Genomic DNA, 26,829 nt, shown 5'->3' on the forward strand with positions numbered 1-26,829 from the left:
GAGAGGCTTTAATGACACAGGAATGGGACTAGGACAACGTACACGATAGCTCACACACAATTCCCTTGTTAGTTGTATGTCGCTTACATACAGCGTCACTGTCCAATGAAGTCTAATAGCGTGTGGGTATCACACACTCACGGCACGAGGAGTTGCAGTGATGAATTCAGCAGCGGGTGGCGCAGGGGATGGAGGCCCGGGCACAGGCCCGGCACTCGACGAGCCACTCGCGTGACAGCTGGTCGGGACTTCTGCCCACCTCAGGGTAGACTGTTCAGAAGACTCGGCTGCACCGGAACACGCCGGCGTCAAATGCTCGCACAGCAGTGGAGCAGGCTGGATCAGGCACCAGGACAGCCCAGCCTCTTCTCCCAGCTCACCCAGGAACACCGGCCTAGGGTAGATGAACTGCTCGGCTCGTGAGGCACGAAGGCTCAGACCAGTTACAGGGACAGCCCGGGCCTCTCTCCCAGCTCACCCAGGAACACCGGCCTTGGTTAGATGGGCTACTCGGCTCGTTCGGGACGAAAGCCCAGACCAGACAGCTCAGGCTGGTAACATGGCTGCCCCTTCAGCGCCAGGCACCGGCTCTTCCTTCTCTTCCTCGTCCATCGCGCACCACAACTGTCATGCACATTCGGCCGCGCAATTCAAACATAGTCTAAACTCCTATCACATCTTCCTTCTTCTCTTTTCTTCTTTTCTTCGTCTACTTCAGCTCGTGACAATAGCCGATATTCTAGTTGACATCAAGAGAAAAAAAATGGAGCTGGGCAGGCCATGTAATGCGTAGGATGGATAACCGGTGGACGATTAGAGTTACACAATGAATACGAAGAGAAGGGAAGCACAGTTGAAGACAGCAGAAAACTAGGTGGGGTGATGAAGTTGGGAAATTCGCAGGCGCAGGCTGGGATCATCTAGCGCAAGGCAGGGGTAATTGGAGATTGCAGGGAGAGACCTTCATCCTGCAGTGCACATAGATATAGGCTTATGACGATGATGATGATGATGTGGTGATGCTTTATGACAGCATCTTCTAAAGTGAGCAATCTTAAGGTACTAAATAAAAAATAAATATGCATTTACAAGTTTACTTTGGGTGTTCATGAATCATCATCATCATCATCAGCCTATTTTATCTCCACTGCAGGACGAAGGCCTCTCCCTGCGATCTCCAATTACCCCTGTCTTGCGCTAGCATATTCCAACTTGCGCCTGCAAATTTCCTAACTTCATCATCCCATCTGGTTTTCTGCCGACCTCGACTGCGCTTCCCTTCTCTTGGTATCGATTCTGTAACCCTAATGGTCCACCGGTTATCCATCCTACACATTACATGGCCTGCCCAGCTCCATTTCTTCCGCTTAGTGTCAACTAGAATATCGGCTATCCCCGTTTGTTCTCTGATCCACACCGCTCTCTTCCTGTCTCTTAACGTTAGTCCTAAGATTTTCCTTTCCATCGCTCTTTGTGCAGTCCTTAACTTGTTCTCGAGCTTCTTTGTTAACCTCCAAGTTTCTGCCCCATATGTTAGCACTGTTCATGAATAGTGAATCATAAAAGCAAGCTTAATGTAGTGCCATTAGCTTGAATTTGTTGCTGTCTTTTACAACGTTGCAATCGACCATAGCAACTTCGGCCATTCCAAGTCAAATCCGAAGCCCAAAATCAAAATGGCGCTTAGCCGTTCGAAGCTGTTCCAACGCTGACCTGAGGAAGTTCACCAAGTACAACTGCTTCCAGCAGCGTTATAGTTGAAAGTTATGTATAAATTATTTTTTACTTGGTAGAGACTGTTTCAAATACTTCAATTATACTGCACTGCGCAAGCTATGGAGTCATGGGTACGCATTTCTCAGTCAAATGAGTTCTGGGGAACACATTAGATAACGAATGACATTAAATCAAATGACATTAGGTTTGGCTGTGTGGCATCACGCAAATGGCATCAAAATTTAAGACATTATCAAGTTAATGTCATTTTCTGTGCCCATGGGGCACGGGTATAAGGCTAGCATATTATAGACTGTTTGTACACCTTGCGCAAGACAAGCATAGACACAGCTCGTGAACTTTAAAGGTACCATGAAACGATTTTGACGATATTGTACAAACGTACTGAGTTGTTAGGGTAGGTACTTCTGATCAATAATTGATGCATCTAAGTGCTCTGCGTAAAGCGTGTAATTTATTATAAGGTTTTGAAAATGTTCATTGCTACTGATCGCAGCACGCCACTCCCCTGAGTCTTCAGCCGCCCCTGACCAAGTGACGTGAGGGTGACCATATGACGCCGGTAGGGCGAGCTATCTGATTAGATGCCCAGGGCACCTCATCGATAATTTTTAGAACTATATGGTGAACAAATGTTGTTCGTAATAGTTGGAATGTTAGTTCATATGTTTTTATAAAAAAGAAAGTAACAGAAAGAGAATACACAATGACAATGTATCACTACACTCAAGCACTTACGGCACACAACTAGTGTCATCTGCTTTTGTTACAACATGCTCCGTGTTGATGAGAGCTGCGCAGTCAGTGTTGGTATGGATCTTTCTTTTCGCGAGCACCATGGTTCACCCTTTTTACGTTGTGAGCTGCAAACGTTGTGACTGGCATTATGTCAAGCTGCGACATTGTGTCCCTCTGCAAGGCAGCAGGAGAGCAGAGTGGCTGCAGCGCATTAGACTGTTGGTATTCATTTGGCACCAGGATTTGTGTGTTTGCGGCTATCACTTTACGCCGGAGGTTTACTACTAGAATAGAATTTAGCATGTCTGGTATTCGGGTAAACGCAAGCGCAAGTGGACTAGGCGTTTTACGGGATGAGCGGAGGCGAAAACGTGAATGACCTGCACGGTGGAGCCACCTGGTGGCACAAAGCTCAACCACACACAGAGCTAATATAGCAGTAACCAAGTGTATTCTACTTTGCTTCTAGTGTAAATTTTTGGCAGGAGCGTGATATTGAACACATTTTCTTTTTAAATGTTTAAAATATTTTACACTTGGCTACAGCAATATTAGCTCTGTGTTTGGCTGGTTAACCCTTTGAAGGTCGAATTATTTTGAAAAGAACTTTCCCAGATGGTCAAATTACTTTATTGCAGATATTGAATGTAGAGAATGTATAGTCGGGAATAAATAGTGAAAAAAAAAAAATTAGAAACAGTATTTTGATGTCGGCATCACTCAGAACTCCAAATGTTCAATAATGTTTCAGAGTGTGGTATTCCTTGAAACACGGTTCTACGCACAGTGCCTTATCGCGCCAATCAAGGTAGAAATCAGCTTCCACCGCATCTGCAAGAGAGCTCACGTTTCGCGCGCCTCCATTGCGATCACGTGGCGGAACCGAAAGCGCGTTGCCGCAGAGAGCGAGAATACCTCGTGAGCGACGGTGATAAACAAGCTAAGAGCAGCGCCAATAAAGGTAGAAATCAACTTCCGCCGCCCCTTCAAGGGAGTGCCGACAAAGAGAAAAATCACTTTTCGCGCGCCTCCATTGCGATCATGCGGCGAAACCGAAACCGCGAAAGGGGTGTTGCCGCAGTCTGCGCGACGCACGCGCTGAAACTAGAAATCAGTTCTGTTTATCTCCGCAAGAAGGTAGCACAAATGTCAAACACTTCTTGTAAGTCCTAAAAGGTGGCAGCACCTCCCGGTAAGAATGCATCGTCATTATGGCGCGAAATTTCAAATGGAGGATCGAAACCGTACCCGTACGGCAAAGACCTTGCGGGACAGAAAACCGCCGCCGTACAGATACGGCAAAAACCTTCAAATGGTTAAGCTCTGCGCTACCAGGTGGCTGGACCGTGCAGGCTGATCAGGCCGCTCACATACGTCTACACTAAAGCTCCTTCATCACAGCTGTAATAGTATGAAGGGGCCTCTGCTCATCTATCAAAATGCCCATCTTGCCTGTGGCTACCGGAATACCGGACCCGCTCGGCGCTGCGACAGAATGCTCGCAACGCGCACTGCTTGGATAGCTCTCGCTGGAGATAGACGGCCAGATGGCTAGCGGAGAGGCTGGAGAGGCTTCATGCACTTGCTTCAAGACAACTGGAAGTACACAACACGACGTCACATCATGATGTAGAGCCAGTGAAGGCGGACGGAGCTTTGCCCCGATCACTCGGCGAATGAGTTGAGGAGAAAAAGCATGACTAGGGAGGAGGGTAACTTGTCATCGTCCATAGCTCTCTTAATATGAGACGCTTCACTTAAATTGTAGCGCCAACGTTACTAGACTAACTTCAGTTGTCAAACTCTCTGCCCGTGTGCTTACCGCTGCTGTCACCACTCCTGTGGCAGCCGCCAGATGGCGGTGCCGTTCCATTGAGCTCCACTGCAGACACCTCGCCGCAGCCTTGAGCTCGTGCGGACGGGCAGCTTGCGCATGTTTCACACTCTCTGGCGTTCTCCCTAGTCCAAATTAGTGATAACACGCGAAGCGGTCTCCACCTACAGCAATAAGATATATCAGGCTAGTTTGTACATATTAAAAGAGTAAACTGCACGATAGGAAGAAATGCATATGACGAAGCGCAGAAGCTGCGTTTCTAAGTGTTGTGTGTTTCTTTCTGTCGTCTTAACCTTTCACGCAGTTTACTTTTCCCCTGCAGCAGCTTGGCACATTTTCTCGCTGCTTTTACTTGCTTAATTAACACTTTGGTCTGGAGCAGTTATACGCCAGCTAGCGAGACCAAATTTATTATCCACATAAATAAGAGCACAACTTTCTTGTAAACCAATGAATGCTTTAATAAAGAAAACGAAGTAACTAACAATTGTATGCCCCAGATATATAGCTAAGACCTAAACATTCACAAGGGACATAACCTAGGCCAATGATTTGCGCCCACGTAGAAACCAACTTCACCTACAGCAGCTTGGCACGTTTCCTCGCTGCCTTTACTTCAAGACTGGATCCCCGCCGCTGCTCCAGGAACCTTGCATAAAAATGCATGCGCGTGACTAAATAAAATTTAATCATGCGTGCACTCAGTTCCTGAAAGTGCAAGGGGCACCCAACACGACTCAGCGTATTCTCTTACAGCTCTTCTAAGATGGCCCAGAACAGGTCACCAAACATCTATCTCCGTTTGCTTTTTTTTTTTTTTTTTCAGCTGGTTCGATAGGTACGAGGGAAGGTTTGGGAGCACTTTTGGCACCGCACCCTCGGCAAATGTCCACTTGCCTCGTGGCACCTCAACCGTCTGTTCGTTTATAATATGCACATAACACTTTAATATGTCCTGCTCATGAAAGTGTAAATCACACACCTTGGATTTCGCAGAGAGTCGGCGCGAGGAATCGCTCTGTTCAGTGCCGAGCGAAGTGTCGCATTGCTGGGAGCGCAGAAGTGCCGTGCCGAACTGTCGACATCGTTCGATAGCCACTTGTGCAGCCAGGAACGCAGCACGTCGGCATCGTCTGCTAATATCCTTAACAAATGCGACGAAGGCTACATTTTCGCTGCTGACATGCTTCCTTAAATCCGCCGTCAACAACCAACCACAGAATACACCAACGCTGCACCGTGTGTTTCGTCTGGCCAGTCCGCGCAGCCGGCTTGTGGAGAAGTGAAACTGGGTGCGACTGCAGCACCATGAAGGCGCGGGCGGCTGGCGGTTCTGTGCAACGCCGGCGAGTTTGACAACTGAAGCTAGTCTAGTAATGTTGTTGTGGCGCGAATGCTTTACTGTAGTGGACACCCTACGCATCTACAAAATTTGTCTGAACCGTTTCAGGGACCCTTTAAGCCACTGACTAAAAAAGTGTTATTTACAGTGCATTCCAATATGCACGAAACGTTTTATTGAATTGTGTTTCTGTAAAAAAACTTAGTGGTGCTACTTTTCCACACCACTCAGCTGGCGCCATTTGAGTGACTGCCCAACCGTTTAGTGAGCCATTGCAGCCATAAAAGCAGGATTGTGTTGCATTTCAAAGTAAGCAAAGACTCGACCTCACAGCTTTGAGGAAAATTTCTTACACAAGCGTAGCTGAATTGCAACAAGGAAATGCCATACTCTCTGCGGTGTCACGTTGACACTATTGGTGCCATGGTTTGGTCACGAAATTTAGAAAGATAAAATCTCCTGTAATAAACTATCTTTCCTTTTCTGCCAAAGGCCTGCAAATATACTTATTAGTTCCGAAAGAGGTGCAAGTCTAAAATAATTTCATAGTTCGTTTAGTGTTTCTTCAATGACTACAATGAAGGGGGAAAAAGCAGCTAGTATTGCTTTGTTGTCCTCTTTCTAGCAAAATGTGGAGGCAGCTTTGAAAAGGGACCGCACTCCCGTCAACGGCCGGCCTGTCTTTGTGTCAAAGTGCAACGAACGAAACCAGTTCAAGGTGAGTGCAATGGAGTTCATGTCTTGGTCAGTTCACTTTGAATCGGTAGTGAACAGTGTAAAATACTTTCAATTATAAAGTTTTCAAGTACAGTACACATGCAGGGCATGTGTGTGTCATTGTATTCTTTGTCCCATATTTTGCTCTGTTCATTTCTTAATGCAGAGGCTGGTCCAATAAGTAGTAATCTCCAAAATATGCATGGCATTTTGTCATCCGTGCTTCCTGAGGCCACTGCCCTGTATTGGTGCCCTGGTAAGCTGGCGCCAGAAGTGTTTTGGAGTTTGTTTTGGACCATCTGTGCCTTTGACGAAGTCAGTTCAGTAAAACAAACTCGGCTTTTCCTCTGCGTTTCAGCTCAAGAGCAGGACATTGTGTTTTTTTGAGGATGAGAGGTATCATTGCAATGTGCCAGAACCATGGCCTTCAAAATCATGGGATGGTATGCTGTTGCAACCGGGAAATGCCATGGCCTTGAAGAAGGCCATGCGAAATTTCATGCATACGCAGAACACTTTCACATTGTTACGAAGTAGGTTAAGTGCTTACTAAAAATGTAATGCTCGCATTTCACTTCCTGACCTGTTTTATTCCTTTCGATGCTACATCCCATTGCTTTCCATTGCTCTAGGGTGCCATGGTTGGGGTTGTGTCATGTGGAGAGCATAGATACAGCACTCATCTGTTCACCCACATTGCTGCTTGGCAGCATACAAGTTGCGGTGATACTGGTGATAGTCATGAGCATGACTCAGCAAAAATGACAATGACTCAGCAAAAAAGCTCAAAAACCACTGAAATAGCTTCACACATAGGTACTAAGTGAGGGAAACACTAAAGGATGGTGGTACAAGCCATCTTCATGACGATGACTCAGCAAAAATGACGGACTCATAGAAAGAAGATTAACACTAAAAAAATGGCACAGTTTTGCCCTGAGGGTGAAGCAATGAATGCGATAGCAACACAGCAATGTCATACGAAGTAAGGTGAGCGGCTTTGGTAGCAATATGAATTGTAGTAAACATGAGCTGATTAAGTAAGCAGGTGTGCTGCGGCGTAAGTAGACCGACATGAAGAGAGACTCGATGACCACGAGAAGGCGCGTGTGAAACGGTGGTGTTGATGAGAAGCGCTTCCCGTGGGCAGCGCGTGCGAAGGGACACACCTGTAGCGCTGAACTGCCGATCTGGGCAGCATCGCATGTGTAGCGTGCATTGGAAAATGTGGCCCGACTATTACTAACTGAATGAACAAGCGTGGTGTGAGCGCGCGCAAACAAACATGAATAGATCACACTGAATGACTGCAGACAACGACTGTCAAAACGCTGGCAGCAAGTGCATAAGCCGTAGCGGGTGAGGTACGTGCGGTCTATCACTTCAACGGAAACTGAGCGGCGAATGCACAGCGCATACCGTGTGGAGATAAGAGACGGTGCGGGTGAGCGATGAGCGCGGTTGTTGGCAGAGTAGAAGTGCCCCCCCCCCGCTCCCTCAGGCGCTGGCTTCCCGCTTCCTTGCTTGCCCGTGGGAGATTGAGTGCGTTCGCTCTCCGTGATTGCGCGCGTCCCGCTCGGGCATACGGCGCGCGTCGAAGATTTTATCTATACGGAACCTCACGGCGACGCCGACGGCAGAAATCTGGTTGAAGTGCCCATATAATTGCTATCGCAATAAAACCAATGTAATGGGTTCGGATGTGGTACTAAGTTAAGGAAAAGGCTAAAGATTGATGGTTGTAGTCATAGTCATGAGCATGACTAAGGCTTTCTCCTTAAGGTCTCTTAAGCCTAGCTAAAGGGACTCCTCAGGACTCATGACATGAATGTCATGATATGCGTGTCATGTAGGTCATGAAACAGCTGCCTACGTCTTGGTGCTCTCATGGTCGTTTCGTTTACTTGGTAGACTCCCTGCACACTGCTTCGCATAACATCAATTCCCACAGAGCGTGGGATCTGCGTTTTTTTTTTTTTAACAGTGCTACCTATAGAAAAACCTGTACGAGTTTCTTAAACAGCACCGTCACACCATAGGAATGCAGGATGCGGAAGGTTCGGCTTGTCTTGAATGTGGCTTCGCCTAAAGCACGGTCATTGCTGCACAAATAAAGGTTTCTTAGAATGAAGTTTTTCTAACAAGTGTCGGTTCTCTCGTGGTACATCTTGCATTTATGTTCGCTCTCTTATAACAATACAAGGAGTGATGAAAATGGAAACATGTACAGTAGAATCTTGTTCAACGTTTTAGAAAAAAAGTGCGAATGTACAAACCAGGAAAATGTACGGTCTGAAGTTGGTAAAAAATTTAGCTGACTTAAGTGTAGTTCGCATTTATGTAATGTGAAGTGTTGCACGAATCGTTGTTGCACCTGACGCCGACGCGTGCCAAGCTGGCAGGGCTCGAGCGGCCCGGGACGGCCGTTGTCATTATTGCAGCTTTGGCAAGCTTTTGCGCTCCCCAAGTTCGGCCTGGGTCAGCAGCTTTTTTGGGGGGAGAATTTTGGCGGGAAGTTCAGGCTGCTTACTCGGTGCGAATTGTTGCGGCACGAGACGCCACCGCACGTTGAGCTGGCCAGGCCCGAGTGTTTCAAGGCGCGCATTGTCGTTTTTGTGTTGCATAGTTGGTGTTTAAGGTGGCAACGGGAAACCGAAACGAAATTGAACTGGTGGGTGACGCTGGAATACGATGCCGCCAGAGCAAAACATGGCACTCACTTCGCACCCCGTGCAGCAGGGAATGGCGACACGTTTTCGTTATAGCCTATTTAATGCGTGCAGTACACTTCCGATGGCACTACGTCACATGCGCTGTGGCACAGATAAGTGAAGATGCTTATCGCAATAGGGTTGGCGGCGATGGCTGTCAATGTGGTGCGCGACGACCCACAAGGAGATTTCAAGTTACCGAAATAGGAAAGTGCGTGCCAGCATTTTCACAAAACACAGACGGGCGAGTATGCGGGGAAGCTACCACAGTGGGCGTCTACTGTTCTCGATCGCTTGCGCCTCATGCCTTTTTTCGTTTTACGTGGGATCTAGTGGTTAGGAAACGTATCATACGATCGCAGTTTGGTGATGTACTGAATGTTAGTGCCAAAAGGTTATGTTTTCCGGGAATGTATCAACCGGATACATTCTGGTTGACACAAAAATGAACGAAAGCAACTTTATCGGGTCATTTTTTGTGTTCTCGATCGCGAACGTTCGCGTCGGGAAATAGTGCAAAACATGATTGTATCAAAAACAGGATGAAACAGGTGCACTGTGTACTGTATTTGAAAAAGGTGCACAGTGAGCACTGGCCTTTCCCTTTCTCCAGATTCAGGAACCAGTCGGCCGTACTGCTTACATTTTATATCACTGCCTTCCCTGACACTACTGCTTATTTTTAATAACAGTTACTTATGGTACTAGTATAGAGCAAAAACACTGCCTTACATGTTGTTCTAGCACAGACTAAACCACTGTGCCTGTATTTGCCAGACATGGCCTTCTAGGTGTCCTGTTGCTCGGAGAAAGATGCTTATTTTGAAGCCCGCCCACTTCTTTGTGTTTTCCTGTATGCAGCAGTGATGCAGCACCACTCTTCCCTCTATGTAATCATAAGAAACTCTATGCCAGCCATGGGATGGAGCACTTGTAGCCCTAGCTACAGTCAGAAAGCAATCAAGGGCAGCATAGCTGTCCGTTTACTACCATCATTCACTAAACAAAATGCATGGTGCTGCTGGTGACTGCTGCCCTCAGTGAACCTGATCACACAAAGCATACACCATCGAGAAACGATACACAGCGATAATAACGGTGTCACTGTGATTATTGTCGAGAGCTTCTGAGTTGATTCATTCAGCAATGGAGAATGATGCTTGTTCTATGTTTCTTCCGAGGCTCCTTTGTGTGTGCATGGTTTTTTCAATGACCTGCAGAAACTGCAAACATGCAGACCTGCATTGCACACCTGCAGTGACTTGTGTATTTGCATAGCATATAGCTTGGATTTTCTTCTTGCTCCATCTTGAGATCCATTTGGCTACAACATGTAATGCTGGGAACACACAAGGGAGAATACAAAACATAAGCATTTTTGTCAAGTATGCAGCAATCTTTGCTTTCCCTGATTATTTTTAAGAATAAAGCTTCGAAAAAATTGTGCATCCAAACCAAGATCTAGAAAATAATTGTGCAACTATTTGGAGGTGTAAATAGCCTGAATTTAAAAATGGGTAAATTATAGTGGTTCTTTTTTTGGTATTCTAGGATACATATTGTCTCCTGCCATTGCTTTCTACCCATGCTGAAGAGCTCTACATTGGTTACATTCTATAATTACCAGAAGCTTCCTTTTCTTTCTGTAACAGTTCCGGACGGCAATGGAAAAGAACAAGCTTTTCGTCAAGGGCATACCTTTCTCTGTAACTGAGAAGGAATTAGAGGAGCTCTTTGGAAAGGTATGTGTAATTTTTGGTTTGTGAGTTTGCATGTTCTAATTGCAGTGTTAGGTGCATGAGGTTATAAATATGTCGCAAGCGGCTATAGGTTGAATTGAAATTAAATTATGAGGATCACTGGAGAGCTAGACTTTGTGAGCAGATGGCACTGATGACCTGTCGCGGTGGTCCACTGGCTACCGTATCTCATTTTCTGCTGAGCACCAGGGTGGGGGTTTGATTCCCAGCAACTGCAGCCACATTCCAGTGAGTGCAGAAGGCAAGAATGCTCGTGTACACTTAATGTTAGGTGCATGTTAAAGAACCACAGCTGGTCAAAATTAATCCTAAGCACCAAACTTTATCTTTGCTTTGGAAGGTTAAACCCCATAATTTTAATATTTTTTATGGTACTGACGGGGCTTTGGACTGCATGATCGCGTGCCGGTCACGGAGTGAAATGTGTTTGGGATTAATAAACAAAAAGCTGACAATGCCTTCATGAAGTGGGTCATTAGCTGCTTGCTTCCACCCAGTCAGTTGATTTTCCTCTCTGTTGCAAGCACCACCTGTCATATATCACCGTGCCATCTAGAGCACATTTTTCACCAGAACTCTCCAAAGCAGGCTTACTTATATGATGGAAATCTGATTTCACTTGCAAAATCCTGGTCTAATAAACACTTCCGAGAAGTGTCAAGCCTGCTTTCTTGCAATGCATAGTTAGTAAAAAAAATTACATCTAGTGCATTGTTAAAGTAGTGGCTGCTGCATAGCTCGTGCTTTATTGCTTTTGTGTACTAAATGTGATTAGGAATGTGCAAAAGCAAGACCAGTGCACCAGCTGCACAGTGATCTTGATTTTAAACACGTGGACAACCACATTTCGGGAATTATGCAAGCTGGCTTGAAGCCTTGCTATTGTTTAAGAACTTGCTCATGGGTTTCAGCAGCTTAACATTAAAACAACACTTGGTGTGGGGCAGCAGAAGTTTAGCCCTCTGGAGCATTGTTTGCACCTTTGATATTTGCCAACACATTGGAAGAGATAAATCTCGAAAAATAGCGTTCCCTCCCAAAATGTTTGGTTACGACTTGTTTAAAAGTAGCAAACAAGGTGTGGTGTTACTGGTTCACCTTAGGATGCGGGACAAGGCAAAGAACATTCTTTTTAAAGATGAACCAGTACCAGCTCACCCAGTTTGCTATTATCAACTTCAAGTTCCATTCATTGGGCTGTGTTCAATGTGTCGGCGCATGTGTTTTGTCTCCCTTCTAGACCCTGTCTCGTATTCTAAGCACCTTTTCAAAGACAGATACAACTTGTTTGTTTTCCTTCCCACAGTATGGTGAACTGAAAGGTGTTCGGCTAGTCACATACCGCAATGGTCACTCAAAAGGAATAGCATATGTGGAGTACGCCAATGAGGTGAGTTGGAACTGCCGCCTTCCTTGTCTCAAACATTCTTCATTTGCCATAAGGGAGGGAGTTACTCACTTTGTTCTCATTGGCTTCCCAGTGACACAATGTTCTGTGCACTCACACAATGTCTGTTTTTGCTCGGCTGAACTATTGATTTTCAATTGTGCGTGTGCAATTGCAATCAGGGTATTCCCATCCTCTGAAGATATTGATGTGTGCTTTCATTGAGCTAGGGGTCTGAAAATAGTAATTTATGAGAGCAACTCAAATACAGATTGAATAGTGCCTCAAGTGAATCAAATTGATTATCCAATATACGTTAAAAATAGTTTTCGAATATACAACAGCCTGTTTCACCATTTGTATCAAACAATGTTCTCATCCCAGTATTCACATTGTTAGCAAGTTTATGTCATTATGTTGCACATTATAAAGCAAAGTTAATTGAAAGCTCAAGCAGAGCATAACAGATGAGACAAAGGGGTCACAGGAAGATGGAGCCTCCGTCCGTGGCTAATGTTTAAATGAAGGGAATTGTCGTTGTCAGAGCAGCAAGTGCTTTCCTTGGCAGCGTTTATATAAATGGAGCATTAGGAACATAAGCAGTTTGTTCACATACTGAGTACTCTTTGGAGCATACATGGTCATCATGGATTATCAGAATAAATTTTGAAAAGGCAGTTGTTAGATACGAACCCTTTTCCTGGCATCGGTCAAGTTCTTCGACCGCAACCACTCGCCGTCACCTGTCAATCATAGTGCGCAGGTGTGTGTCAAGCGGGATATCGGACTTGTCAAACTGGTTGGCTATCCTGACCTCGTGTGTTGCGCGTGGAGCAGTTGTCATCCCCTCACCCCCCCCCCTGCGTGACTCTTCCCGAAAGTGCAACGGTAGGCCAGCACGGTTCGAGGTAGTTGACCTAGTCCTGAGAGAAGCTGCTTTGCTACTCTGGAATGTCGTTCGAGAACCACCTGTCCCCTCCAGCCAGCTGTGAGCGCCCACCAGGTGAGGAGGAAACGCCAGACGAAGGCCGCCATCGGAGAATAGAGCCCTTGTTGCGTCCCCATTGGCTGGACATGACGCCACTTGCACGGGCCCTATGATTGGATAAAAATGACACCTGCACGGGCCCTACGATTGGAGGAAAATGACGACGCCTGAACGGACTCGATGATTGTCTGAAAATGACGTGACTCCGACAGACTTAAGGAGTTATAAGCCAGAGAAAGATCGAGAAGAGAGAGACGTTCTTCTTGCTGCAGGCTGCAGCATCCGATTTGCTGCCGGTCATAACGATGACTCTTTTAATGTTATCTGCTTTGTTCTAATCCTGCATATAATGTAAATAAACCTCAAGTCCTCTAAGCCCCCTCAACATCGTCCAACTCCCACACTCAACAGCAAGATTTAATATAGTCCTACGGACCACGTAGCATCTGTGTGTACTGTTGGAAACTAAATCGGAAATGTGTGTTGTCTGCGGCAACATCAGAGCAAAAAATAGACTTTTTTTCTAAGATAGTTGGAATGTCCTGGTAGATGGTGCCACTATTATATCAAATGACTTAGCAACGAAGTGTATTCAAAGTTAGCTTGAAAATATAACATGGATGCAGCATCCGTAAATTCAGCATCGAAGTGGAACCTTGTTAATATGTACCTGGCGGGAATGAGGCATGACTGCGCATTAAACGGCACTACGCACTAATCGGCAAGTACAGTCAAACCTTGTTGTGATGAAACAGGATGTAACAAAATAATGTTTATACCGAAGTGAAATTCCCCTTGAAGTTTTCATAGAGATCCATGATTAAAGCCTCATTCTAATGAAATAAAATTCTCCTGCCAATGTATATGACGAACTATATTTGTCTCTGAAGCCAAAAAATACCTGACCCTTGCATGCCGAATATATCGCTTTCCAAGGGGTTTGGCACACATTTGATTCAGAAGTTAAAGAACTCTTGTGTACCTGCGTTGGATATGCCGTCAAGCAAGACTGGTGTTTCTCACCATTGTGCATAGATGTGTGTAAGCATTGGCCATGACAGCGGCTCATTATCACACTTCTCTCCCTGCATGGGAAGGACAAGTGCAATAGCTATGGCGAGCCACTACTTGTGCGTGACAGTGCGAAAGGCCAATGCATCCGATTCTCTCTCTCCTTACTTCGACGCGCCACAGGCTGGTACAGCTAGGTGTGGCATCTAAGATCGCGTCAGCGTCAGTGCAATCTCGGAGGCCAGAGATTGGGATGTAACTACTAGGATGTGAACATTGTTTGATACAAATTGTGAAAAAGGCTGTTCTTTATTCGAAAACTATTTGAAAAGTATATTTGGTATACAACTTGATTTGCTTGAGGTACGATTCAATCTGTTTTTGAGTTGCTCTCAGGTATCCTTCAGTTTAGCAACATTATTGAATTCTTTAAACACAAGGCAGAGGTTTTATTTTGTTTTATTTTGATTTATTTATTTTACTTTTTTTCTTTCTCTTTCTTTATTGGTTTTGAGATTGGTGTAAGACTGAACCACCGTCAAAAATGCAGATTTTTATGATGCACCATCTTGCCAGGATGTGTATAAAAAAAAGTGCTACCCATATGTGAGTGTATTGGTGTTCCTTAAAGGCAGTGCCAACCGATCCAGATGCTATAACAACGACCACTTATATGGACAAAGAGTTTCTCACAATCACGTGGAGAGAAAAGTGGTGCTGCAGTGCTGTTGTATGCAAAAAATGCTGGGGAGTGTGTTGATTGGCATCTTTCTCAATAGACCCGGAAACCCAAGAGAACGTGTCTGGGAGCTCTAGTCACTGGCAGGTTAAGAATGCAGGAACTCTTCCCACCAGAGCTTGTGGTGCGGGCTCTCCTTGCTTGTGCGTTCCAGGAAAATACAATGTAGACCACTTATAACCTAAGTCGCTGGAGTCGCGAATATCTGCACTATAAGCAGTACCGCACTATAACCAAAGCAACAATTTTCAAGGCCCGCACATATGCAAAACATGTGCACCGAGCCGCCACGCGTATGCGACAGTCGAGGAATGCGGCTAGAACGTTTGCATTCAATTTACAGTCGAATCTCGCGGCGCCTCCTACCGGCATAACTCCGGCACCGCCACAGAGTAAAAGCTTAGGAGAAACCCCTCAATGTCGCTCGCGAACAAAAAAAAAAAAAGAAAGAAAGAAAAAAACGCGGCGGAAATTTCACCCTCTCTCAAATGGCAAGGTTGCCGATTCTGCGTTGCACCAGAACGTGCGTGTACGCGCCGACGTCTCAGCCACGCTACCGTAGCCACGTGTAGGAAATGGCAGTGAACCCTTCTTTCTCCTTTATGCTTCCTCTACTTTCTAGTCACGTGTTGACCTTGCACGCTGCGGCTACGGCGCAGAGGAAAGCAGCCGCGCTGTCCCAGGCTGGCCAACGAAACTGCCCACGCCGGCAAACGCCGGCTTCACAATAACGGCAGAAAACGAAACTTCGGCGAGCTGGCGCCGGGCCGTCTGAAGTGGCGGCGCCTGTACGGCGGCGGGCGCGCATGGTGACAGTCGAAAGTGATGAAGCTACAAGGGAGGGCGAGGGGAGCCACCGAAGCGGCGGAGTTGCCGAGGCGAAATCCGCTTCCCTGCCGCCCTTTGCTGTGCCGTGCCGGCGCCGCCCGCTCCCTGAAGTTTCGTTTACTGCGGTTATCGTGAAGCGAGCGTTGGCCGGCGTTGGCAGTTTCGTGGCCCCGCGCCGTGATATTTCACGACTCGCACTCAAGATTCTGGTTTCAGTCTCACTGGCTGTTCGTTTGCACCATGTGCCCTTGACCTCCTCTTGGTATTTGTTTCTTCCTCGAGCACTCCTTGGGGCGCCCGTTTGAGGGGAGCGTTCCCCGTCTCCTATGACTTCCGTACTCCCAGGCAGCCGCACTATAACGGTATTTCGTTTCCCTGTAACTGCACTATAAGCAATACGTGTATACATGGAGTGCTATGGGAAAATTAACGGGAGTCTGAAAAGACCGCACAATATCCGGTCCTGCACTATAAGCGGTTACGTTATAAGTGGTCTATACTGTAGTTCCCTTGCCGATCATACAGGCATGAGGACATGACAATCCAGTGCTTAAGCAACGATGGACTCACTGCGGTCATGCACAGTATTCAGGGACCGCCGTGCAGGGATTAGGAGGGTGCTATTTGACTTCTAGTGTCTGAAGAACCTCCTCACACACAGCTAGAAGGTGCATGACTAAAGGAAGCAGAGCTAATCCTTAAGAAGCTCCATGGTTATATTGACCGGATTTTTCACTTTTTGTAAATGTTTCTATAACTGGACTTCATATTTCTACTGTAGCTAGTAAAATCGAAGCTTGACCCGAGTGCTGCATAGGCCAATATTTCACTATAGGATACCATAATTGAGCTTGCAGTTCCGATGGGTTCTTCCATCTTGCTTCTGTGCCGAGCAAGTGCCCAAGGTGATGAACTAACAGCTGGCTGATAGTTGTGGTCACTGAAAGAAGAATTGCTTGTGTAAAGGAGGAAGTGCACAAGGCAGCATGGGCAGTGAGAAATGGAGAGAGGAGGAGGAGATCGAGAAGTAAAGTACCTAAGCATGCGTAGGAACGGCCTCAAAGGGACCAACACGAAGGCCACGCCTACTTCTCTTGGCAAGAATGGAGTGGAGCTTTGATAACAGTTTTCTGAAAACTCTCCACTCCATCGGTGATGCAATCTCCACGCCCACCGTTGTTTGAACACGTGGCAGCGCAAGCTCATGGAACAACACCATCTGCTCAATCCCATTCCATAAATACGCGGCAAACAACCGCTGCTACTTTGCCATCGCTGTCCACACCAGCTAAGCTGCTGCAACGCAACCCAGCAAAGCTTGGGAGCAGTACGATCTCGCCGCTGCAGCAGCACCGAAAAAGGCCTCAGCAGTCGCAGCCTGCCTCCTTGTAGACCCCGGATGTGGGCTGTATTTTCCTTAGCGAATCTCAGATTATGCATCAGTGTCTGATGTGTGACACTACATCGTCTTCAATGCCAGAGCCTGAGACCCCTTCTTAATGACAGCAGTCGGTGATGTGGCATGCGCGCTCACCGTCTCTTGGCCTCACTGGCTCACCGCCTCTTGCAACCAGAGCACAACAGTCAGTGCCGCCCACCAGAGGAGCTGGTTGCAGACTGGGTGGCTCACTGGTGATGACCTCGCGTCCCTGGACTAATCGACTATGGCTTCTGTCCACATGTGTTGCGCTGTACACAGTTTACTATATGACTTTTTCTCGCGCTTGCATTACTGTACATAGTTGTTCTGACCTAAATGTTCATCCCTCGTGCACCATCACAATCATCATCTGCGTCGATTCTGACACGTTGTGTGGCAGGTTCCAAGCCGCGCTGTAAACTTGCAGTGTGGCCGAGTGTAAAGGCTGTGGTGCACAAGGCAGCACGGGCAAGGAGGAGAGAGGAAGAGGCATTGAAGTAAAGTAGGCATTCGCAGGGATAGCCTCTTGTCTCTTACACTGGTTACACGAAGGCCCATTGTTGTCCTGAATCATGCGCAGTGTGTAATTCTCATTTGAATGCCATGCCAGCACCAAGATTTCAGTGCAGTGAGTGTCAGTGTGGTTTGAATTTCTCACTCACCATAATGTTGTGCGGTAAAGCCCAAGTTACAACCAAATTTTGTGATGTTGGGTCTGAAATTGAAAATTGTTTTCTTCCTTAAAACAAAAATTATGCTTTTTACTGTATAAATAGTTGATATACTTCTCTATGAAGACTGCTGCTTGCCGGATTTTTACAAGAAATGCTGCAGTTTTTTTGTTTGTTTTTTTAACTCTTTAACATAGGCCAAAATGCTGTTTTCAAAGTTCGGTAGGGTGTTCCGGTGCTTATGTGTAAGGTTGGGGCACAAATAAAAATTTTGCGGGTAACATGTTTTGTGCACATTTGTATGAAAGTATTTTTTGCCTTTCGTTGCGTAGCTTCTAGAAAATACAGCTTTTTTTGTGTGTAGCTTCTAGAAAATGCAATATATTTTGTAATTTTATCAGCTAATCATTGAAATAAAAATATAATAAGTGTCTAAAGCTTTTTTCTAATAAAAAAAAACATGCAAGTATGTTAAAGTAAGCCTTGTGGCAATGTGAAAAATAGATTTCTGACAATTTCTTTTTTTTTTTTGCCACCTGGTTTGGAGCCATTTGAGAAAATTCAAATGGCCCTCAAATCTACTTTTTTCTTTTTTCACTTGAAATATTTTGCGAAGAGGGTTTTTCTGTCATACCAAATTATCTTCCATTTTTTTTTTAAAGAAAATTAGAGATGGTCAAGTAAACGGGTTGGGACAGTTGGCATCGAATGACCCAGTAATGAATGACCATAGAAGCTTGACTTCAGAGAAGTCGAAAGCCATCAACTTTTCTGCTATTGCTGCTGCTGTCTCAATGCGTCCCCCCCCCCCCTCATGCCTCCCTCCTCCAGACGTCCGCCACGGTGGCGCTAGTGCAGACCGACGGCATGTCCATGGGCGATCAGACGCTCCAGGTGGCCATCAGCAACCCTCCGGCACGCGGAGCTCGCCAACAGGGCAAATGGGACTCAGCTGAGGATGGGCAGCAAGGGTCTCAGTTCCCCCTCGCATCCCAAGTGGCCTCCTTGGGTGGTGGACCGAAGGAGACTGGCCTGTGAGTGCTGCTTGGCTTCCCTCAGTTATTCTCTTTCCTTCTTTTTAAGTAGCAGCTGCTGTGGGCCCTTCCAGCTCTTGATGTTTCTGTTTGTAGGCCGTGCCACAAGACTTGTTTGTGGCTTTTGATATGTTATGCAGCTAGTGTGCAATACTGAACTAATAAAATAAAATGTGTACTACTGAAGTGTGTGATAAAAATAATGTGTAGTACTGAAGGGACTCAAATAAAATTGTGATTCAGCTTGCCATAATTTTTCCTATGTTAGAATAAGCTGCGATGCTTTCACATCGATCAAGAAAAAAGAATGTCACAAAGTTGGAAGATAGACAAAAAAAAAAAGAGGAGCTGTGACATTAATGTATAGCTTGCTTGGCTGTACATCAAATAGCGATCTCCTTAGGCGAATGAGTTTGCCACCTGTACTACGTGTAAATAATATCTCTTTGGTTGGGTATTGTTCTTTCATTTGATCAGTGGTCACTCCAAAATTGACATTTTATAGACGTACTTTCCCTTATTTCACGGATTACGCTGCAAGAAAATGGCACTTTTTGTTCATAAGAGAATTAATCAAGATTTAATCTCCAGGGATAAGTGTTTGAAATATTAGTTTTCTTTTTTTCTAGAGCAGTTGAGTTGAGTACCGCAGCGATGGCCTAGCGATAGAGCATCCGCCTCGTATGTGGGAGGTACCGAGTTCAAATCAAATGCCGGTGCTGCCGGAAACCCACCGGTTTTTCTAATGGGTAGAGATGTGCCCTGGCCTGGTGCTCAGCTGTCGTGGGGGTTCACATCGCGGAAGAGGGCCCAATAGAGATTTCAGGACTTGTCTCTGGGCGCCTCTTGTCCAACCACAGACGGCCTTGTGGACGAGTATCCGCCACGGCTGTGGGAGGAAAGTGCTGCCGCCGGGTGCCTACCAGTAAAATAGGTACAAGCGTGCTCCCGGCCTGGTGCTCGGCCATTATGGGACCTCAACGCTTGGAAAGGGGTGTTTGACCTCAACCCGAAGGCATCCCCACCTCATTAGGTGCTTGGGGCGCCACATGGGAAATGACCGCCATGGGAGCGGCCCAGACATCACCTTTTTTCCGTGCTCACGGAGGTTTCGACGGGAATTCAGGGCGCAGGCTCCTTTCCCAAGCGTATCACCCCTGAAGGAAGCCGAACGCCAGGCCGGGGTACACTTGTACCCATTTGAACCAGTGGGTGCCCGGCGGCGGTGGGAATCAAACCCACAACCTCCCGCAGCTGTGAAAGCTTGTAGCAGTGAAGGTTTCATTCACGGCTACAATCTGCCGATGTACCTTTTCCAAAATAATTCTGACGTCATAGAACATTTTATGGTACGTGCGATTAGAATCTTGTCTCCATCGCCTGAACGACTCGAGTGCAATTGGAATTCAGTAACAGCACAGGGACCTTGAGCTTAGGTTGTCGTTTACTGGCCACGCCACGCCGTTAATGTCTTATTCTTTGTACAGCGCATAAAAGTCACTTAAGAGTTTTTAATTGAAGCCGGTTGGGCCAACTAACGACAGATTGCTCAGTACGAAGAATTCTATGCGTGTCGTCTGCTGACACACGTATGGAGCCGCCAGCTGACTTTGAGATTGTTTACTTTTTGTACGCACCTTGATTTCGGTTAGAAAACACTCTCAGATGTTGAAGTTTGGATACTGTCAATGCTACAACAAAATAGAATGTAAATAAAATCGAAAAGAGGCTGGGCTTTTGGCCGCAACGCGACCAGAGCAGAAAAGATACCGCCGCCGCCTGCAGCGGCCGCTCGGCTAGGTGGCCTTTCCTTTACTATGGCGCCCCTGGCGGCAGGCGCTGGCTCTATATTAAACTGAGGCGGGAGTTTCGTGACCAGAAAAAGCTATTAAGGGACTATGGTTATACCAAAGATGCATGCATTTTGTCCATTTCTGTTCGTAAGTAGGTGCAAACCATAAAATATATTGTTGTAGTGCCTGAGGTTGTGAATGAAACAAGGCAACTAATGTTCTGTGTTGCAGCTAGACTTATTTACTTTGAGTTGACTTGTGACGTTTCAGCCTAGGACCTGCCTCCGTCAGAGTGGAGGCAGGTCCTCGGCCGAAACAACAGTAATATCCTGGTATTTCACGCGTGAGCATATATGCCCCCACTTTGAAGATTCGTGATGCGGGTGTATGAAGCTTGCAGGTAAAAGTTGGCACAGGGCCAAGAATGAGGTCAATGGCACAGCTGTCATGGCAGATGATGGATGATCTAGATAAGAATAGGCAAGCGGCGCTGCTGCGGATAACATCATCGGCACAGCTGGCGCAGTGCCAACTTGCACAGGTAGCGCAGCGCATAGCAGATGGCTTCACCGCTCGACATAATTTGGCACTCAGAGAGACACGTAATCAGTTCTGTATTGGCGCTTGGAAAGAACAGTCGGTGCTTCATCGCTGTGAAGTAGTATGGACGGAGCGGGTCCTTCTCGTGATCTTGCAGCTGAATGGCGAGCTGGACGAACCGAGATGCTACGGGAGAACTGTCTAGAACAACGTGAATCTACGGATGCCGAAGTCGTCGCTAAATGCCAAGCCCGGGCCGAACGTGCTCGGCAGTACATTCTGGGTAGACGTGCCCAGGAGACCGCAGAAGTACATGCAGCTCGACTAACGATTAGACGAGCTTCCCGTCCTGCCCAGTACCATGCCCAAGCTAACGCGTGGTTGGCGGAGTGGGCTTTATAAGAGGAATAATTAGACAAACAATAAGATAAACAATAAGAGAATAACTAGATGGACAGTGACGGCAGAAATGAGAGAAAGTACGCTCACGTTCGTTTTCTTTTTTCCTACGTGCTTATATTCTTTGACCTGTTTCACTGCCGGGTCTTGTGATTCAACGCTTCATTGATATGTGTGTGTGTGTGAGGGAGCATGTGCGAGTGTGTGCACGCTATAATGGTGGCCACCCTGTGAGGGGTGGCGATTAAAGTCTCCCTCTACTGAAGGGAGACTTTAAGCCCCGACACATGTGAAATTCTGCAGTGTGATACAGTCGAACCCATATGTATAGAATCTAAAGGGGACCACAAAAAAAGTTCGGTATGTAGGTATTTTGATATATAAAATAAAAATATTATACAAAACTTTTCAAGTGGATTTTACTGCTGTTCATTATACACAATAATTCATTATATGTGGGTTCAATATATCCGGGTTCGACTGTACATACCAGTGTCTTGTCGTAGTCGTCAGTCGAGCGGCTCAATGGCACCATCGCCGTAAGTTGTAACAGCCATAGTGTAAAGATCGAGTTAAGATAGTTGAAAGGAAGTGTTTGCTGCCTCCACAAATTTGTATATTATTGTGTGCGATGTACAGAGCGGTCCACTGTTAAAGGGAACACCGGAGCGCAAGGCGTCTGCATAACGCCACCGCCAGCCGGCATCTGCAACGAGTATTGCGCAAGCTCAGTGAGTGCTGTGGGCGGGGGTCTTTCGACGTCTGCTACTGTCTGCTGCCACGCATCAGATTGTTGTGAAGCAAGCTGTTCACACGTTTGTAAAATTGGCCAGAGGCAGCATGGCCACACTCTGACAGCCAACCGTTGCAATGCTGAAAGAACTTTAGATGAAGCAATATATTACCTCGCATATATTTTAGCCGTTTCAAATTAAAAGACAAACATCATAATTTTTTTTTACGAATGTCTCTTGGTGGCACAGCTATATTAGAGAATGTTTCTTTGTGTAGTGCCCATTTCATGTGCACTAATGCGTATTCCAGTCGCTGCTGTGCGTAGCGTGAACAAAGAATCCTCAACTGCCGTTAAAGAGCATTTTAATTTTTAAAGAGCTATCACTCAAGCCATCGCGGAATCATCGTAATTGTCGTGCACGGTAAACCTTTTTCTGAAGTGGGCAATTCTTTATGACACAAGAAGACCAACAAAATACGACACCACTGTCATTCCTGCTGATGTGTAGGGCAGCATTTATCTGATTATAGATCAATTCAGTTGCTTTCCTTCCAGCTGGAAGAGAAGTGGCTGCTTTCAAATACGCACTATGCGAGCTGCTTGCGTCGGGACCATCCAGAGCGCGGCCACAGACGGTAATAAACGATGAAAGAGCACCGCCCACAGAGCTCACTGCGCCTGTGCGGAACTCATTGTATCTGCCAGCTGGTGGTGGTGCCGAGCAGACACGACACACTCCGGTGTTCCTTTTAGCAGTGGACCGCTCTGTACATTCGGCGCCAAAATGTTCACGGACTGCGGAAACATTGAAAATTTGAAATTTCAAATCAGTTTGTGACCTTAGCCAGTAAACCCGCACACCAACATGCAGTTTTCATACGGGGTGTTTCACTTTAGCTGCATCAAATCTTTAAAAATTGCCTGTGACAGATAGCACAATTATAATCTTTGATCTAAACTACTCGATGAGGTGGCCATTACTTCCATGAGAAATCAAAATGCCTAATTGAATAAATAACATAATTACGCTAATTAACTTTTTAATTAATTATTTTATGGCACATCTTTCAATCTGCGAATTATAGCCGCTGACTTCGCAAGGCGAGTATCCACTTGGAACGAATTCTCAGGACTGAACAAGTTTCGAGATATTAATTTTCAAAGTGACCGACGAAATGCATGGGCTTTCCAGTTAACTTTGTGCTTGAATGCATAAAACAGCGTTTTCCTCAAAAGGTTAACCGGAACGCCCGTGCATTTCGGCGGACACTTTGAAAATTAATAGTATCTCGAAACTGGTTCAGTCGTGAGAATTCATTCCAAGTGGATACGCCTTGCGAAGTCAGTGGCTATAATTCGTAGATTGAAAGATGCGTCGTAAAATAATAAATTCGAAAGTTAATTAGCGTAATGTCAATTGTTCAATTAGGTATTTTGATTTCACGTGGAAGTAATGGCCACCTCATCGAGTAGTTTAGATCAAAGATTTTAATTGTGCTATCTGTCACAGGCAATTTTTAAAGATTTGATGCAGCTAAAGTGAAACACCCTGGTTACTAGTACAGCTTGAAAATTCAAATGCCAGGCTGCGGAACTATTCAGCTTTTTCTCTGATGCCATAGTCCATAGACTTTGATGTCGACTGTACAAAAGAAAAAACACTGTCCACAGCACGTTTCATCCCACTTGTGTGCTAAGAGAAATGAAGCGCATTCTCCGCTAGTTTATGCTTGAACACCATGAGTTTTTATGGAGTTAAGCTGGTTGTCTCAAATGTGTGAATGTTTCGGCATGCGTTTATGTTCTGCAGAGCATTGAACTTATTCGCTTTGTACTGTTGTCTTCCTGCTACAGGAGAGGCCGCGGTCGCACTCAGGTGTCACTGATGCCCAGAGCGGTGCAGCAACGCTCGTCTACTACTGCAGTGGTGAAGAAACCAGAACAGAAGCAGGAGCAGCCAATGGAAGTGTCAGACTCGTCTGCCGAAGGCAGTAAAGGCCTCAGCAATGAAGACTTCCGAAGCATGTTACTTAAGAAGTGATGCGGCATCGCATTTAGACCAGACGCAACTCTATGTTCTGTTCTCATCTTTCATCTGTAATTCCATCAGCTGTCCATTGCGGCGCACTGCTCTGTCTGTGAGGTTGTTCATATATAAATTATGCAATAAAATCTTTAATTCTGGTCGAATCAAATTTTTGTGTTGTGAACTTGTGGTAAGCACAGCTGTGGGTGATGACATTGATGTTTTTGCACAATAAGAGTGAAAGAAATACTCAGCCCAAATGATGAGTGCAGTGCAAGTGTATAAGAAATAATTTGCATGCTTACAAATTTTAACGATGTGTGGCCAAGTTACTGTGCTGTTATTGCTGAGAAATTTGCAATTATTAACTACTGCAGAAGTTCTGTTAACACTTCATATACTTGTGCTGAGTCGAGCTATTGGTACTTTGTAGCCAAAAGTTGGTTATTTTGGGCTCTATAAATAGCGGAATTTTCAAATTGAATATGAATATTCAGTGAATGCTGGATTTGAATATTGAATTGAACATAGTTTCTTTTTTTATGCTTTTTGTTGTAGAAGGAAAAGCTGAAGAGAATAGGGAGTTATAAAAATTAAGATTTCTTTCTTTCTGCACTACAGCTAGCCTACAACAAACATGCATATAAACAAAGTAAATCTAAGATGTTTCTAAAACAAAGGTACTTTACATCAGATGCGACTTCATTAAAACAATGTTCGACTGTATTTGAAAGTTGGTTCAGTGGAATGTGAATGAATAAGTTTGAATAAGAACGAGATTTGTGAATGAATAAGTTAAAGCTTCCCACAGTTCCTTGTTGAATTGCCGCGAGCACCCAAGTGGCCAGTAGAGGCTCTATGGTGGGCATGCTCCAATAATCGTAGTTTAGCCTGCATATTTGGCCATAATGAGATGCTTTTTTTTAATCGAATATGTAAGTATTGAATGAAATGATTTGATTTGAAACAAAAGCGTTTGGTTCATATTCGAAATTTCAAGAATTTGCGCACTCTTCGCTTATCTTTAGCCAGCACCTGCAGGCTTTTTGAAATATGCATTAGAAGATGCTTGGAGGCTTACAAAATGATATGTGTGTATAAAAGTTGTGTATTCTGTGGAGAGAGAGAGAGAATAAACTTTAATCCAAAGAGCACGCGAGCGTAGGTAGCTCCTCCGCTCTGCAGTGGGTGGTCTCCTCAGTCTAGGAGTCCAGCGGCCTTAGCTGCCCTTCTCGCTCGATTGACCAGGTTGAGCTGGTCCGTTGAGTCGGAGCTGGACAGTGCTGCCTCCCATTGCCGTGTGGTGGGGTGTGTTGTGGATGTGAGCTGTGGTGTGTTTGCGCAAGCCCATACCATGTGGTAAAGTGTTGCACATTGATCACAGTGTGGACATTTATTCCTAGGAATACAGCGCAGGGTGTATGGCGTGGTAAAGACTCAAATGTGGACATGTGTTTGTTTGGAGTTTTCGCCATATTACGGCTTCCTCTCGCGTCAGAGCATTATGCGGTGGGGGTAGTGTTCTTCGTGAAAGGCGATAGTGTTGTAGGATGTGAGTGTAGGTGAATGGTATGGACTCTGGTTGGAACTGCTCGGCGCGGTCATCTCGCGGCTCCCAGTGTGCGTGCGCTCGGGCGTAGGCGTGTGCCTGCTGATTGCCGCGTAAGGGCTCATGCCCCGGAGTCCACACGATTTGTATGTATGGTGGCAGCTGGTGCGCTCCATTCAGAATGCGATGTGCAGCCCTGGAAATTTTGGCCCTGGAGTAATTTCTGCATGCCGTCTGAGAGTCCGTCAGAACTATGACGCAATCCCAGTGCGGTCTCGTCGTGATGGCTAACGCTATCGCTAGTTCCTCTGCCTCCGCAACGCTCACTCTGGAAACCGACGATGCATTTATTTCGGTCCCGTGATTGTCGACTACGCTGGTTACGAATGCGGTGCTTCTTGCGGTGCTGGCCGCGTCTACGTACAAGCCATTAGGGTGGTTTCCGTACTTTCTCGCGAGCGCCTGCGCTCAGGGTTGTCTCCGTCCGATGTGGAAGTTTGGGTGCATGTTCCTGGGAATCGGTGAGACGTGCATAGTTTCTTGTATTCGTGTTGGGATTTTTGTCAGTGCGCTGGTCTTCCTTACGGAATATCCAAGACGTTCCAAGATGCAGCATCCTGCTATTGTGCGTAGAAGTCTTTCCTTCTGGCTTACCAGGTGGGCCTCTATGATTTCCCGTGCGTTGTGGTACACCCCTGTCTCCTCGAGGCGAAAAGTTGCCGTTCCGGGTGGGAGTCCAAGCGCTTGCTTATATGCCTTGTGTATTAGCCGGTCGAGTACCTCCACTTCCGCATTACTGAAAGTTAAATATGGTGCCGAGTACGCAATGCGGCTCACGATCGGAGCCTGCACTAATCAGATATTCT

At 46.0% G+C, this 26,829-nt stretch overlaps 1 protein-coding gene across 2 annotated transcripts in view; it reads left to right on the forward strand.

Moving 5' to 3' along the window:
* LOC119445668 (squamous cell carcinoma antigen recognized by T-cells 3) overlaps positions 1-24,583 on the forward strand; it is a 97,693-nt gene extending 73,110 nt beyond the window's left edge. For both annotated transcript variants that reach the window (XM_037709949.2, XM_037709950.2), the window contains exons 17-21: positions 6,280-6,372; positions 10,735-10,824; positions 12,149-12,232; positions 18,718-18,920; positions 24,243-24,583. In XM_037709949.2, the coding sequence (XP_037565877.1) occupies positions 6,280-6,372; positions 10,735-10,824; positions 12,149-12,232; positions 18,718-18,920; positions 24,243-24,429 (657 nt within the window). In that variant the 3' untranslated portion in view covers positions 24,430-24,583. The remainder of the gene's footprint in view (positions 1-6,279; positions 6,373-10,734; positions 10,825-12,148; positions 12,233-18,717; positions 18,921-24,242) is intronic.
* The last annotated feature ends 2,246 nt before the right edge of the window (positions 24,584-26,829 follow it).

This window comes from Dermacentor silvarum, chromosome 3 (assembly GCF_013339745.2).
Source record: "Dermacentor silvarum isolate Dsil-2018 chromosome 3, BIME_Dsil_1.4, whole genome shotgun sequence".
Classification (NCBI taxonomy): Eukaryota; Metazoa; Arthropoda; class Arachnida; order Ixodida; family Ixodidae; genus Dermacentor; species Dermacentor silvarum.